The sequence below is a fragment of the Mandrillus leucophaeus genome, unplaced genomic scaffold, assembly GCF_000951045.1.
Source record: "Mandrillus leucophaeus isolate KB7577 unplaced genomic scaffold, Mleu.le_1.0 Scaffold1176, whole genome shotgun sequence".
Taxonomy (NCBI): Eukaryota; Metazoa; Chordata; class Mammalia; order Primates; family Cercopithecidae; genus Mandrillus; species Mandrillus leucophaeus.
In genome coordinates this window covers 66,722-82,384 of record NW_012100054.1, presented here as the reverse complement: position 1 = coordinate 82,384, position 15,663 = coordinate 66,722, and the positions used below count along the sequence as shown (strand labels likewise).

Genomic DNA, 15,663 nt, shown 5'->3' with positions numbered 1-15,663 from the left:
CTGAGTAGCTGGGAGTACAGGTGCACACTACCATGTCTGGCTAAAGCACTAAATACATAAACCAGCATAAATTGGTGTTTACATTCAGTTTGAAAAGATAAAAATATAATTGTTTACTTAGCAAGGATATATTAAAGTTCAACCAAAGACAACTGTGTATTTTAAATTCTTTATTTCTGATTCAAAGTACATGCTTTATATATGAGATTAATAAGGCTGAATGTGATAACATTTTAACATAGGCTCTATCTATCTTCAGATTGCACATGTTGTGTGAGTTGGAGCATAGCATCAAACCACTTTTCCAGCATTCTCCAGGTGACAGTTCTCAAGAAGATTCTCTAAACTGGGTAGCTCGACTAGAAATGACCCAGAATTCCTACAGAGCCAAGGAGCCTATCCTGGCTCTCCGGAGGGCTTTACTAAGCCTCAACAAAAGGTTTCTCATACTACTTTTATTTTAAAAATGTCACTTATCTTGAATTTGGTATTTGGATATTATTTGGGGGTATTTGTATTTCTTAATTTTCTTTCTGAATCTATCTTTTTCTATTTTTAATTATCAGGGCTACACTATCTGGTTGAAAGGAACCTAGAACTTAAGAATCACTTTTTTACGCCATTTCTTTCTCTTTTTTAAAATGTTAAATACGTATCTGGGGGATATGTTTTTTACTGATAAAAATCAAGAATAAGGTTTATAATAGGTAAAACAGAGCACTATAAGAAAATTAAGTCAAGTCTTTTTGAACAAATTAATCATTAATTCCTTTGAAATAGTATATGAAGAAGTTTCTGTGTTAGGAAGAGGGATTTTCAAAACATTGGAACTACTTGCAAAGTTTATGACCTAGATTTAAATTGTTTAAGTTGTCGCATACGCTTGTCAGTGGTCTGTCTCACCCATGTGTTGTTACTTCCTTTAGACCAGATTACGATGAAATGGTTGGAGAATGCTGGCTGCAGAGTGCCAGAGTAGCTAGAAAGGCTGGTCACCACCAGACAGCCTACAATGCTCTCCTTAATGCAGGGGAATCACGACTCGCTGAACTGTATGTGGAAAGGGCAAAGTGGCTCTGGTCCAAGGTAATGGCCAGGGAAATGTCATCAGATATATATATATATATATATATATTCTGTTGGGAATTATGTGCTTCCTTAAAAGGCCAACTGAGAGAACATAACTAATCCAAATTAAGAACCTTCCTTTTCTATCACTTTTCTTCATTAGTTATCTACCATAGCCTGGAAGTAACTATTCTTTTTACTCTACAGTCCCCAGATACCTTCCCATTTCAAGGCTGAATGTGGAGTTCTTTCAGTTTTCATCTATCTTACATTTTCCTTGAGGAAAACGACCTCTTAATTTTTCACCTTATGTATGTATACATACAGTAAATGTTGGTTAAATGAATGTAACTCTGTCACTTAGTCGCTGGCAGATAATTAGCTCTCTGTGGACTTGCCAGTGCTACTGTCAATATTCAGCTCTGATCTGGCCAGGAAGGGCCTAGCATCTGAACAGAAGTTCACAGCAGTCTTCAGATTAAAGCAAAAGTAATGAGAAGGGGGTTTTTTAAACATTGGAACTGCTTGCAAGATTTATGATCCAGATTTATTTTATTTATTTATTTATTTATTTATTTATTTATTTGAGGCAGAGTCTCACTCTGTCGCCCAGGCTGGAGTACAGTGGCATGATCTCGGCTCACTACAACCTCTGCCTCCCGGGTTCAAGTGATTCTCCTGCCTCAGCCTCCTGAGTAGCTGGTACTACAGGCGCCATGCCCAGCTAATTGTATTTTTAGTAGAGACGGGGTTTCACCATGTTAGCCAGGATGGTCTCGATCTCCTGACCTCGTGATCCACCTGCCTCAGCCTCCCAAAGTGCTGGGATTACAGGCGTGAGCCACTGTGCCCAGCCTATAACCCAGATTTAAATGGCTATTACTTAAATTTCTCCTCAGGCTAGTCACCAGTTTAGAATTAGTAATAGGCATTACTAATAGTAATAGCATGTTCTGGAATTGATACTTAGCAACTATTGTTGGTGCCATTTGTGGTTACACAAACTTGTGGTGGCTGAGAAAGGACAGGAGAGGAGATGTTTCCTGGATGAGAGGGGAAAGCAGTTTATTCAGTGTTCATTAGTCAGTACCTGGTCATTTTATTGAGCTAGTGCTAGTCTATGTATTATAATACCTTAAACTCAATACATTCAAAATGCAATTTATTGTTAATACTCAATACCTGTTTCTCCTCTCACGTTTCCTACTTTTCTGAACAAGACTTTATTCCATCCTCCCATCGAAAGCAGAAATCTGGACATCATCTTAAATTCCTTCTGCAACCTTACTTTTCACATCCAGCTGGAGACTAAATCTTTGTTCTTCAACCTTAGAAATATCTCTTGAATCCTCTCCCTCTTATTTATTTCCACTGCTTTAATTTATGACTTTATTATTTACATCCTCTAACAATGTTAACAACCTTTTTAGGATCTCACCATTTACTGCAGTTTGTGATCTTTCTAAAATCTATGTCGAATCATGTTGCTCCTTCAAAAAGATTAAATCCTACAAAGTATTCCTCATACCTTTAGGATTAAGCCTGAACTCTAGGAACTATACAAATCCCTTTCTGATCAAGTCCTGGCCTACTTCCTCAGTGTCATTCATCACCATCTCAAAAACCCTTTAAACTTCAGCTAAAATCAGACTATGTGCTTTTCTTCCAATTAAAATTATTCCATCTACCTAGAATGCCTTTCACTAAATTCTCTGCCAAGAAGATTTCTACTTATTCTTGAAAACCTAATTCAAATTTTCTTTGTTGATAACTTTTCCTGACTGCTGTTTTCCTTCATTTTCCTATATTCTTCAGGTAGGTTTAAGGGACTCTTCTCTCTCCTGTATAATGCCGATGTATATTCCTCTGTTGTAGCACTTAGCAAATATGCTGTTATTTCATATAGTTTCTTTCCTCATGTGACTATGAACTTTTTTATGCCAGGGATTTTAATTTGTTCATGATTGTCTTCAGTTCCCTGAACTTTGATTATAGTCCTTTCTTGATATCCATGGGGAGATTGGTCCCAGGATTCTCCATGGATAACAAAATCTCTGGATACTCAAGTCCTTTATATAAAGTGGCATACACTGTATTTGCATATAACCTACAGACATCCTCTTGTGTACTTCTCTAGGTTACTTATAATACCTAATACAGTGCAAATGCTTTGTAAACAGTTATTATACTTGTATTGCTTATTCATATTATTTTTAATTTTTTGTTCATAATATTTCTTTTTTTTTTTTTTAAGTTTTATGTTTTGAGAGAGACAGAGTCTTGCTCTGTTGCCCAGGCTGCAGTGCAGTGGCGTGATCATAGCTCACTGATGCCTTGGACTCCTGGCCTCAAGCAATCCTCCCACCTCAGCCTGTGCTTTGTAGCAAAGGCTATAAGCATAAGCCATCATGCCTAGCTTTCTTTTTTTTTTTTTTTAAGAGACAGGATCTTGCTCTGTCAACCAGGCTGGAGTGCAGTGGTGCATCATAGCTCACTGTAACTGCAAATTCCTAGGCTCAAGCGATCCTTCCCCCTCAGCCTCCCAAGTAACTAGAACTATAGGTGTAAGCCACCACACCTGGCTAATTTTTAAATTTTTTGTAGAGACAGGATCTTGCTATGTTGCCCGGGCTAGTGTCAAACTCCTGGCCCCAAGCAATCCCCCTGCCTTGGCATCCAAAAGCACTGGAATTGCATATGTGAGCCACTGTGCCCAGCCATTCCTAATATTTTCTATCCACTGTTGGTTGAATCCATTGATGTGGAACCTATGGATATAGACAGCCAACTACAGTATAAAATTAATTAGTAAATGAATGAATAAGATGAAATGAAGCAATGTTTCAGTTTTAGAATTTTACTTTAGTAAGAGGCAAACAAAAGATAAACATGAAATTACACATGGATTTGTACAAAAACATACTTAATGAACTAATACTTTTGCAGAAAATAGAAATATGTTTTTAAATTAAAAGGCTTATTGTTGCCTTTTTTCTTTTAGGGTGATGTTCACCAGGCACTAATTGTTCTTCAAAAAGGTGTTGAATTATGTTTTCCTGAAAATGAAACCCCACCTGAGGGTAAGAACATGTTAATCCATGGTCGAGCTATGCTACTAGTGGGCCGATTTATGGAAGAAACAGCTAACTTTGAAAGCAATGCAATTATGAAAAAATATAAGGCAAGTATATGTATAATGCAATTTCAGTTAACTCTCTGTTGACTGGGTAAAATGACTTAAGTCTATATGGAAAAGTATATGTATAAAAATAACCAGGAAATTTTTTTGACTTTTCAGTGAGTATATAACATAAGTAATTGGAATTATCACAAAATAAATATACTCATGAAACTGCCACCAAGTCAAGAAATAGAATATTATTTGAGCTCTATAACCCCACTCCCCTTCACCCCAGTAATCACTATTCTCCCCCTCTGTCTCAAAGTTAACTACATCCTAGCCTGAAAATTTTTGAGCAAAACCAATTTATAACTTCTTGACTAGGTATTAAACTTTATATAGATGGTGTTGTAAGAGATATACCTCTCAGTAATCCATGGGTCAATGAAAACTTTCAGTGGAAATTTAAAAGTACTTTGAACTGAATGATAATAAAAATGGCATATGAAATCCTGTGCAGCTAAAGCCATTCTTAAAAGGGATTTAAGTTTTTATTTGCATATATTTGACGAAAATAAAGGTTCAGAATTAATGAGCTAAGTATCTATTCCAACGGGTTAAAAAAGGAACTAAAAAAGTAGGGGGAGGAAAAAAAAGTAGAAGAAAGGAAATAATAAAGCAAAGAGCAGGTGGCTGGAATTTGTGGGACAGATAACTGAGAGAAAAATGTTAAACAGAGTAGTTCCTATCTGCATAGGAATTGTGTTGGCTGAATACCAGCCTGCGCATGAATAATCCAGAATTCTATGAGGCCAAGCTAGGAATAACAGACTTGCTGGGGAAACAACATGCAGAGGCTATAAGAACAATTTCCAGAGCTCACATGGGATCAAGATTCGTTCAGATGACAGGATTGAGAGTTATTCAGTCCACCAGCCAGATTGAGAGGCCTCATTGCATAATATGGAGCATTCAGTAAAGACCTTAAAAGAGCCACAATTTAGAAGTAGGACTAAATCAGTCCTAGGCTAAAAACTACTCTATATCCATACTAGAAAGGCAGTAAAACAAGCTTTAAGAGGATTACACTGATCTTCAAGTAACCTTACTGCCTGCCGGATCAAAGTCTAACGCTCTTTAAAGCAAGACAACAAAATCTAAAACTTGACAACATAAAAATATATTCAGTATCCATTAAAAAATTACTATGTGAATGAAGAAACAAGAATATTTGAGCCATACATAGGAAAAAAATAATAGAAATAGTTCTAGAAATGACAGAGATGATGAAATTTCTAGATAAGTATGTAAAAACAGCTATTGTATATAGACTCCATAAGTTTAAGAACATAAACAAAAATAAGAGAATGATGAGAAGAGAGAGGAATCAGAAATACAAGAAAGACCTAAATGGGACCAAGAGCCAAAGCAAATGGCACAGACAGTGCTAATCTTTAGATCCAGGAAGTGTTGCGTTCTGATGAAGATAAATAGGAGTCCAGCTCCTGTTCCTTGGTTACAAGAAGATGTCATGCCACCTAAGAAACTAACCTTGATTTGCATGAAAAACTATATTATCCTAAAGGGCAGTGATAATGAGGCAGGTTCTGAAACCATACTTGTAAATTTCACCTTTCCAGTTGGAGAGATCTTCTGAATTTATTCTAGTATGTAAGGCGCAACAACTTACATACTAAGCCTTTGTGAGAGGCACACAAAAACTCACCAGTACTTAACAGCAGAATTTGATAGTGGATATTCCAGTTCTCCCATCTCTGTCTGGTACTAAAGCCAGGGTTAGGGAAGAGAGATGTCGTCAGACTACCAACTTTTCAGGTTCTGTTTCCTCTGCGTACACCCCTAATTTCCTGTCATAAAGACCTGAGTAGCCTCCTCTCTTGTTCTGGTTGCCTATACATGATGTAGACAGAAATGAGTAGAGAAAAGAATAGAGGCTGACTACTGTAGAATGGCATGAAGATCCAAGGGGCCACATATTGCATGATTCCACTTACATGAAATGGCTAGAATAAGCAAATACATAGAGACAGAAGGTAGATTAATGGGTACTAGAGACTGAGGTTGGGTCTGGGAAGTGACTGCTAATTGGTAAAATTTTTTTTTTGGAGTGATGAAAATGTTCTGGAATTTGATAGTGGTGATGGTTACACAACTCTGTAAATATACTAAAAACAACTTTAAAATTGTGAACTTTATATTATATCCCAATAGAGCTGTCATTTTAAAATATTACCCAAATGGCAATCTTTAAATAAAAAAAGAAGTAAAAGATACAAGGACAAGGAAAAAAATGTAGGAAATTTATTAATTGCAGATGATATGAATACATATGTAGAAAATTCTAAATATTATAAACTATTCAAAATATTGAGTGAGTTAAACAAGATTGCCTGATGATTTTACTTCTGTATGACAACCAATAAAGATTTTAAAATATACCATTTACAAGCAAAAAGTGCTTGAACAGTTGGATATCTGTATGAAGAAAAAAATGTTCTTCAACCTCTACCTCATACCATAGACAAAATGGCTTCAAAAAGAGTGGATTATAGATCTAAACTGAAAAGCTAAAATTATAAACTTCTAGATGAAAAAATAGAAGAAAATCTTTACAACCTTAGGGTAGGCAAAGGTTTTCTTAGATCACACAAAGCATTAAGCATTTAAAAAATCCTGATAAATTAGATTTTCATCAAAGTTAAAACCTTTTCTAAGAAAGACAGTTAAGAAAATGAAAAGGTGTAAGCCATAGACTTGGAGAAAATACTTGCAATACCTATATGACAGAGGATTTGTAGCTAAATTATAGAGAACCCTACAACTTAGCAAGACAATTTAAAAATCTGTGAGGCCAGGCACAGTGGCTCAGGCCTGTAATCCCGGTGCTTTGGGAGGTCAAGGCCTGAGGATTGCTTGAAGCTAGGAGTTCAAGACCAGCCTGGGCAATATAGTGAGAACCTGTCTCTACAAAAATAAAAATTAGCCGGGTATAGTGACGAATGCCTATAGTCTTAGCTATTCAGGAGGCTAAAGCAGGAGGATCACTTGAGCCTAGGTGTTTGAGGTTACAGTTAGCTATGATGGCACCACTGCATTCCAGCCTGAGTTAGAGTGAAACTTTGTCTATTAAAAAAAGAAATAAAGATCTGCAAAAGTATTGGAAAGACACTTCATAAGAATATATGCAAATGGCCAAAAAGCAAATGAAAAGACGCTTAGCATCATTAGTCATTAGGAAGATGCAAATTAAAACCACAATGAAATAACACATTATACACTGAAATGGCTGACGTCTAAAAGACTAGCAATACCTGTTAATGCAATAAATGCACCTGGTGGGACTATAAAAAGTTAAATCTACCATATTCCATTCCATTCTTAGATGTTTATCCAACAGAAACAATTACATATGTCAATAAAAAGACTTCTACACAAATGTTTATAGTAGCTTTAGTCACAAAAACTGGAGATAGACCAGCTGGCCATCCAGAGAAGATGGGTAAACAAACTGTGGCACAGTTATATAATGGAATACTACCCTACAACAAGAAGAAATGAACTACTGTGGTACACGCAACAAGGTGGATTAATGTCATAGATATGCTGAATGAAAGAAGAGGGACATAACAGACTACGTGCTTATATGATTTCATTTATGTGACATTTTAAAACAGGTACAACTAATGTATATGAATAGAAATATCAGTAGTTGCCTGGGTAGTTGGCAGGAGAGTGATGGCAAGGGTGGGCGCCCGTAAGAACTTTCGAGAGAGTTAGGAATGTTCATTTTCTTGACTGGAATGATGGTTCCATGGGTGTATATATGTCAAAAGTTACCAATTTGTACTTAATGTGTAAATTTTATTGTATGAAAGTTCTGTCTTAAGAAAGTTGATTTAAAATTTTATTTTATTTTATTTTTGAGACAGGGTCTTGGTCTGTCAACCCAGGCTGGAGTATAGTGGCATGGTTATGCCTCACTGCAGCCTCAACCTCCTGGGCTCAAGTGATCCTCTCACCTCAGCCTCTCAAGTAGCTGGGATCACAGGCATATGCCACCACACCAAGCTAATTTTTTATTTTGTGGGGACAGAGTCTTGCTGTTCTGCCAAGGCTGGTCTCAAACTTCCTGCCTCAACTGATCCTCACATCTCTGCCTCCCAAAATGCTGAGATTATAGTTGTGAGCCACCATGCATGCCCAGCCTAAAATTTTTAAAGATATCATTTAGGATAGCAATAAAAATAATGAAATGCCTAAGATTAAATTGCACACAAGACCTCTCCACAAAATAAAAATTAAAACATTAAAATTGAGTGAAGTAAAAAAGACCTAAATAAATTGGTAGCTAGAATACATGTATGAATGGGAAGACTCAACAATATAATTATTTCTCTACAAATTCACCTAGAGGTTTAATGCAGTTCTCATCAAATGCTAACAGGTAATTGAAAATTAGAATTTAAAATTTCTGTGGAAACATAAAGTCCAAGAATAACCAAGAAGCTTTTCTGTCACCTTTAATTTTTTCAGTTTTATTTTGAAATAATCTTTGACTTTTAAAAAGTTGGTAGTAGTATAGAGAATTTCCATATCTACCCTTTAGCATGTTTCCCCTAATTTTAATATTTTACACTACTATAGTATCAGAAGTGGGAAATTAACATTGATAAACAGTACTGTTAACTATCTGTAGACCACATTTCACCAGTTTTCCCAATAGTGCCCTTTTTCTGTCTAGAATTGAGGATTCCATATAGCATTAGTTGTCATATCTCCTAGTAACCTCCAATCTATCTGAGATGCTCTTTACTATATTGTGTGAGGTCAGGTGCAGGGAGAAAATAGTTGGCCCAATCAAAAGAAGTAATTGGAGAGAGTTTAATGAAAAACTAAATTAAGGGAAATTAACAAAGGATGGTGAAAGTACCCCATGGCTAGCAACAACAGAGAGTTGTTGCTAACTCTAGACCTGAAGGAGTAAAAGGATAGAGCATTTACTGGAACCTGTAAAGGGAGCTAAATTTGTAGGAAAGGACCATCGGACCAGAACTTAACCTTAGGGAAAGAAACACAACCACTGTCAACTGCAGCCCAGCAGGAAGGAAACCAGCAGGTATAAAGAACTTAACCTCACTCTCCTCCTCACCCTCTAATTTGTTACTACCTTCCATTGATTGAAGTTCACAGGAAGCCAGAGGGCAAACAGGCCCATTAATATAAATCATCAATTTCAATTTCCTGGGGCACTGAGCAGAGTGGAAAAGGCTAAAGTTGGCAAGTGTATCTATCTGGAGGGGCAAACTGTGAATAACCAAAATAGTCTTTTCAATAAATGTTGTTGTATCACTTGGGTATCTTACAGGAAAACAAAAAATCAAACTTGATCCCTTCTTCCCACTATAAACAAAAGTAAACGAGGTAGATTGCTAATCTAGGTCAGGACTTCTTAAACATAACAAAAACACTATAATATAAACAATAACTTCTCTTTATCAGAAGATACCATTGTGAGTTAGAGGCAAGCTGCAGATTAGAAGATATTTGCAATACATTAGAGGTTTATATCTGGAATATGACCCAGCATGTCCCCATAGGATATATACAAGAATGTTTATAACATTATTATTTGTCGATTTTATTTTGGAAGTAATCCAAATGGCAATCAATTATAGAATGGATAAATATGTTGTAGCATATTCTTATAATAGAATACTATATAGTAAACCAAATTTATATGCAATAACTTGGATTGATATCACAGATGTAATGTTGAGTGAAATAAGCCAGATAAAAAATAATACATGTAGGGCCGGGCGTGGTGGCTCATGCCTATAATCCCAGCACTTTGGGAGGCCGAGGCAGGCAGATTGCTTGAGCTGAGTTCAAGACCAGCCTAGGAAACATAGCAAAACTCCATCTCTACAAAAAAATACAAAAATTAGCTAGGTGTGGTGGTGTATGCCTGTAGTCCCAACTGCTCCGTAGGCTGAGGAGGGAGGATCGCCTTGAGACTAGGAGTCGTGGCTGCAGGGAGTCATGAGCATGCCACTGCACTCCAGCCAGGACAACAGAGCAAAACCCTGTCTCTAATAATAGTATATACATTTTTGGAGACTGAGTTCTCACTCTGTCACTCAGGCTGGGGTGCAATGGCGCGATCTCGGCACACTGCAAGCTCCACCTCCCAGGTTCATGCCATTCTCCTGCCTCCACCTCCCAAGTAGCTGGGACTACAGGCGCCCACCACCACGCCCGGCTAATTTTTTGTATTTTTAGTAGAGACGGAGTTTCACTGTGTTAGCCAGGATGGTCTCTATCTCCTGACCTCGTGATCCGCCCACCTCGGCCTCCCAAAGTGCTGGGATTACAACCATAAGCCACCATGCCCAACCAATAATAATTATTATAGTATGATTCTATTTATATAAAAGTTCAAAAACAGGTAAAACAAAACTCCTGGAGTTCTTGTATGAGGCTGATCAATTTGTGACAATTGATCAAGTTGTATACATAAGATTCGTGTATGTTTCTGTATATAAACTTTATTTTTCAAAATAAAACTTAAAAATCTTAACTAAAAAGGGAGAGAGAGAGGGGAGGGAGGGAGGAAGGAGCTTTTATATAAAGGTAATTACTTTTTGATAATTGATCAAGCTGTAAATTTGAGATTTGTGTATTTTTCACTATATGAATTTTACTTTTCAAAATAAATATTTAAAATCTAAGCTGAAACGAGAGAGGGAGGAGGAAGGAAGTTAGGGAAGGAGGAAGAAAGGAAAGCAGGAAGACAGATAGGAAGGAAGAAAGGAAAGCAGGAAGACAGATAGGAAGGAAGAAAGGAAGGAAAGACTAGGTTGACTAATATGTTTTTCTGGCAGCCCTTACCATGTGTGGCTGGTTAGGTACATGAACCTAGCATGTACCACACATCTAATCATGTCATTCTGTCCTCTATTCCCAGGCAGGTTTGTGTCTGTAGAGTCTCAAGATTAAAGTCAGTAGAAACTCAAGATCTCACTTAAGATTTCTGGTCTAAACTATGTTCTCAAACTTCTTTAGATGAAAAGTGGAGCTTCAGTTAAAAAAAAAAAAAAACTGTTAGTGATCCCGTGTATTTCCCATCACATTTAATGTCATATTAAAAATTAATAAACCACACAAATATTTAAGGCAGGAACAGCAAGAAGAAATGACAAAGGAGACTAAGTGAGAGTGACCAGAAAGAGAGGAGAAAACTTGGAAGATGGTGGCCTCACAGAAGTCAAGGGATGAAAGCATTTGAAATACGTGACTTGGACACCAGAAACATATTGAAGAGAGTTCAAATGAGATCAGAATTGTCAAATATCTCTTGGATTTGAGGAGCTCCTTAATGGAGTGAAGCTGAAAAGACATAGTTTTAGGAATCAATGTGAGGTAGAGAATTCTTTTTAGAAGCCTGCTTCTGAAGGCGTTGAGAGAAAGGGCAATAACTTGTGAGAGATCTTGGAGAAAAATAAGATATGTGATTTTAATTTTACCATAATTTTTATGCTTTTTAAAGTCCTACCCTCTTTAGAGACTTGATATTACTTCTGCTTTGAGGATTTTTAAAAATGCCTTTCATGATACATGTGTATATATACACACACACATATTTATATATAAAAAAACTTTAACCCATCCAGACACTACTTTTCTGTATCTTTTAAAGTGGTAACATAAATGGAGTTTTCTTCTCCTAAGTTGCGAATTTTTCCAACACTATTTCATGTTGGACAGTGGACAACCCATCAGAACCAATCAGCCCTCCTGAGAAAACCTTTATAAGAAGGTAGCTATTCCTTATCCACATCAAAGATTGAGTCTGCTTTTGACTTTGCTCTGCCTAGATAAAGGTCACATACTTTGATCCGTATTCATCTATTCATGTTTTACTTCCCAGCATAGCATGGGATTTCCTTAGGTGAGTATCCTATGTTCTTTTTTACAGGATGTGACCGCGTGCCTGCCAGAATGGGAGGATGGGCATTTTTACCTTGCCAAGTACTATGACAAATTGATGCCCATGGTCACAGACAACAAAATGGAAAAGCAAGGTGATCTCATCCGGTATATAGTTCTTCATTTTGGCAGGTGAGTATGAGAACTGCATGTTTGCAGATTAAATATGAAAGGATGACTATTAATATTGAAACTATTATCACATGTCTTAGCATATTCTAGGTATTTTCTGGCTTATGACTGATTCAGTGTATCACCTTAGATAAGATGTAAATTTTTCCTTTATGCAAGTTTTTTCTTCACTTTAAAAACTAACTTTTTAAATGAAAAAAGTGATATAGGCATGTGTTTTGGAAACTCTCTCTAACCATGTTATTCCTCTGCTCTCACACTGACACAGCAATCATCAACACAGTAGAAGACTTATGTGACCAGATATGTGGGGTTTTTTCCCCATACACCAAGCGGTGGACACCAGCTTGATGTCCTCCAATTCTGTGCTGACACTCTCTGTCTGGAGACAGTGTCATACCTCAAAGGTTGAGGGCTTGGTGACACAAGACCATCTCCTCCTTCCCCTAGTTGCAAGTCTGGGCCTCTGGAACTTCTGACCAACTGGCTTCAAGTTGGGGTTCTCACAACTTCCTCTTGGGTTCAATAAATTTGCTAGAGTGGCTCACAGAACTCAGGGAAACCTGTTTACTGATTTATTAAGAAAGATATTTTAAGGATGCAAATAAACAGCCCGATGAAGAGATAGATAAGGTAACGTCTGGAGGGGTCCGGCACAGGAGCTTCTGTCTCCATGGAGATGGGGTGTGCCATCCTCCTGGCACATGGAAGAGGTCTTCGTCACCCTCCTGTTAGCCTCCATGTGTTCAACTCTCTGGAAGCTCTCCAAACTCTGTCCTGTGGGGTTTTTAGTGGGGTCTATTACATGGGCATGATTGGCAACCATGTAGAAATGTGAGTGGACAAACAGCTCATAATGTAAACCCAGCAAGGTCTGTCTGTTCAGACTTTTCTTGGCCTTTTCTGTGTAGCATTCCTTCCTCTAGGGTGTGGGGCAGGATCCTCTCTGGGATGAGAATCTTTTGACCCACAGTCAGATTAGAATCCTGCCTTGGGCAGGTGAGTGAAGGACAGGAGAAGCTCATAGAGAGAGATTCTGTTTCCTGAGGTCTAAAGTGCCCTGACATAACAAGGAATTAGGAGCCAGTAACTGTGAATAAAACCAATATACATATTATAATACTACAGCATGGATTTTTTAAAAATTCAACAGCACCAAATTAAGTATCCTTCCCATTCCAGACCCTCATTCCCTGAGTCCCCAGAATTCCAGAAGACCCTAAATGTCATATTTTGTGGTTATATATATTATTAGTAGTAGTATTAGTATTTTATTTTATTTTATATTTTATTTTATTTTACTTTATTCTATTTTATTTTATTTTATTTTTATTATTTTATGACAGAGTCTTGCTCTGTCACCAAGGCTGGAGTGCAGTGGCACGATCTCAGCTCACTGCAACCTCTGCTTCCCAGGTTCAAGCGATTCTGGCTCACCCACCTCAGTAGCTGGGATTACAGGCGCGTGCTACCACACCCGGTTAATTTTTGTATTTTTAGTAGAGACAGAGTTTCACACATTGGTCAGGCTGATCTCAAACTCCTGACCTCATGATCTGCCCGCCACAGCCTCCCAAAGTGCTGGGATTATGGGTGTGAGCCACCCCACTCAGCCTTCTTGGTTATTTTTAATTGCAGTGGAATACTTCCTTCTAGCCCATTCCAATAAGAAGTAGTATAATATATATATGAAAATGACTTTGACATTAGACTTGTAGAAAGTACTTATTCTTAAACTAGTTAATAGGTGAAATATAACTTTTAATTTCATGTATCAGTGTATTATAGTCAAGTAGTATAATCTCAGGCCTACTGTTTATATTTTTATAAATTATTAATTACTAAGAAATAATATCATTCCATACATTCTCCTTATCATACTCATATACTATTGCTTTACATGGAAGGATATCTTCAGATCAATAAATCTGTTAAAATTGCCTATTATGAGGTACTATGACTTCTCAGTTAAATATTTTCAGGAATTAGAGCAATATCTGTAGCCAGGGGTGGTGGTGTGTGCCTGTAGTCCTAGCTACTTTGGAGGTTGAGGTGGGAGGATTACCTGAACCTGGGAGGTCAAGGCTATAGTGAGCTGTGACTGCACCACTGCACAGCAGCCTGGATAACACAGCAAGACCCTATCTCAAAAAAAAGAAAAAAGAAAAAAAAGAAGAAAGAAAAGGGCATATGTTCTCGGGATCTCCTGAGGGCTGTGTCACAGGGAAAAAAAATGGAAAAAAAAAAAAGCAATATTAGTTCATCATTGATGGTATTAGGGTAGCAAAATGACTAAAGGTACCCTGTCATTTTTTTAATTGACAGAGTATCACTCTGTCACTGAGGCAGGAGTGCAGTCACACAAAGGTAACTATGACCTTGAACTCTGGGCTCAAGTGATCCTCCTACCTCAGTCTCCTGAGTTGTTAGGATGATAGGCACATGCCACCATGCCCAACTATGTTTTTAAATAATTTTTTGTAGAGACAGGGTCTCACTGTGTTGCCCAGGCTGATCTTGAGCTCCTGGCCTCAAGCAATCTTCCCCACCTCAGCCTCCCAAAGCACTGAGATTACAGATGTGAGCCATCACTCTTGGCCCAGTTCTTTTGAACAATGAGTGATAGCTTCTTTTGTTTGCTGTTAGTCTTAGTATATATCATGTGCCTTGGGATATAGAATTTACTTAACACATTTCTTTTAAAACAAGTAGTTATATAAAGTCCTCTATATGCATGAAACTGTTATGTATAATGAGTATTTTTAAAGTACCCTTCAGGAATGTAAGTACATTTCAAAACCTGTTTCTATCCATAGTAGTTAAAATAAAATATTTGTATGCTTAAGGGAGTAAACTCAGCTATTGAGACATATTTATCCCCTGACTGAATAATTGTGTTATTACTGATTAAAATATTAATGTTTGCCCTTAAGAATCTACAATCCAATTAGGGATAGAAACCTTAAGTACATAAAACATTTAAATAATGGTACATAATAGAATGTGAGATTAGATCTCAAAATAGGCTGGGCTCAGTGGCTCATGTCTGTAATCTCAGAAATTTGGGAGGCTGAGGCAGGCAGATTGCTTGAGCGCAGGAGTTCAAAACCAGCCAGAGCAACATGGTAAGACCCCATCTTTACCAAAAAAATACAAAAATTAGCCAGGCAAGGTGGTGCACGCCTGTGGTCCCAGCTACAAGGGAAGCTGAGCCAAGGGGGTTGCTTGAGCCCAGGAGGTAGAGATTGCAGTGAGCTATGATCATGCTGCTGCACTCCAGCCTGGGTGACAGAGAAAGACTCTGTCTCCAAAAAAAAAAAAAAAAAAATCAAAAT

At 37.4% G+C, this 15,663-nt stretch overlaps 1 protein-coding gene across 1 annotated transcript in view; it reads left to right on the top strand.

Annotated features, from left to right (window-relative positions):
- The window catches only part of ATR (ATR serine/threonine kinase), a 124,397-nt gene that overhangs the window by 82,737 nt on the left and 25,997 nt on the right, over positions 1-15,663 (top strand). The window contains exons 33-36 of the mRNA XM_012001246.1: positions 260-439; positions 927-1,086; positions 4,070-4,249; positions 12,186-12,328. Coding sequence (XP_011856636.1) covers positions 260-439; positions 927-1,086; positions 4,070-4,249; positions 12,186-12,328 — 663 coding nt within the window. The remainder of the gene's footprint in view (positions 1-259; positions 440-926; positions 1,087-4,069; positions 4,250-12,185; positions 12,329-15,663) is intronic.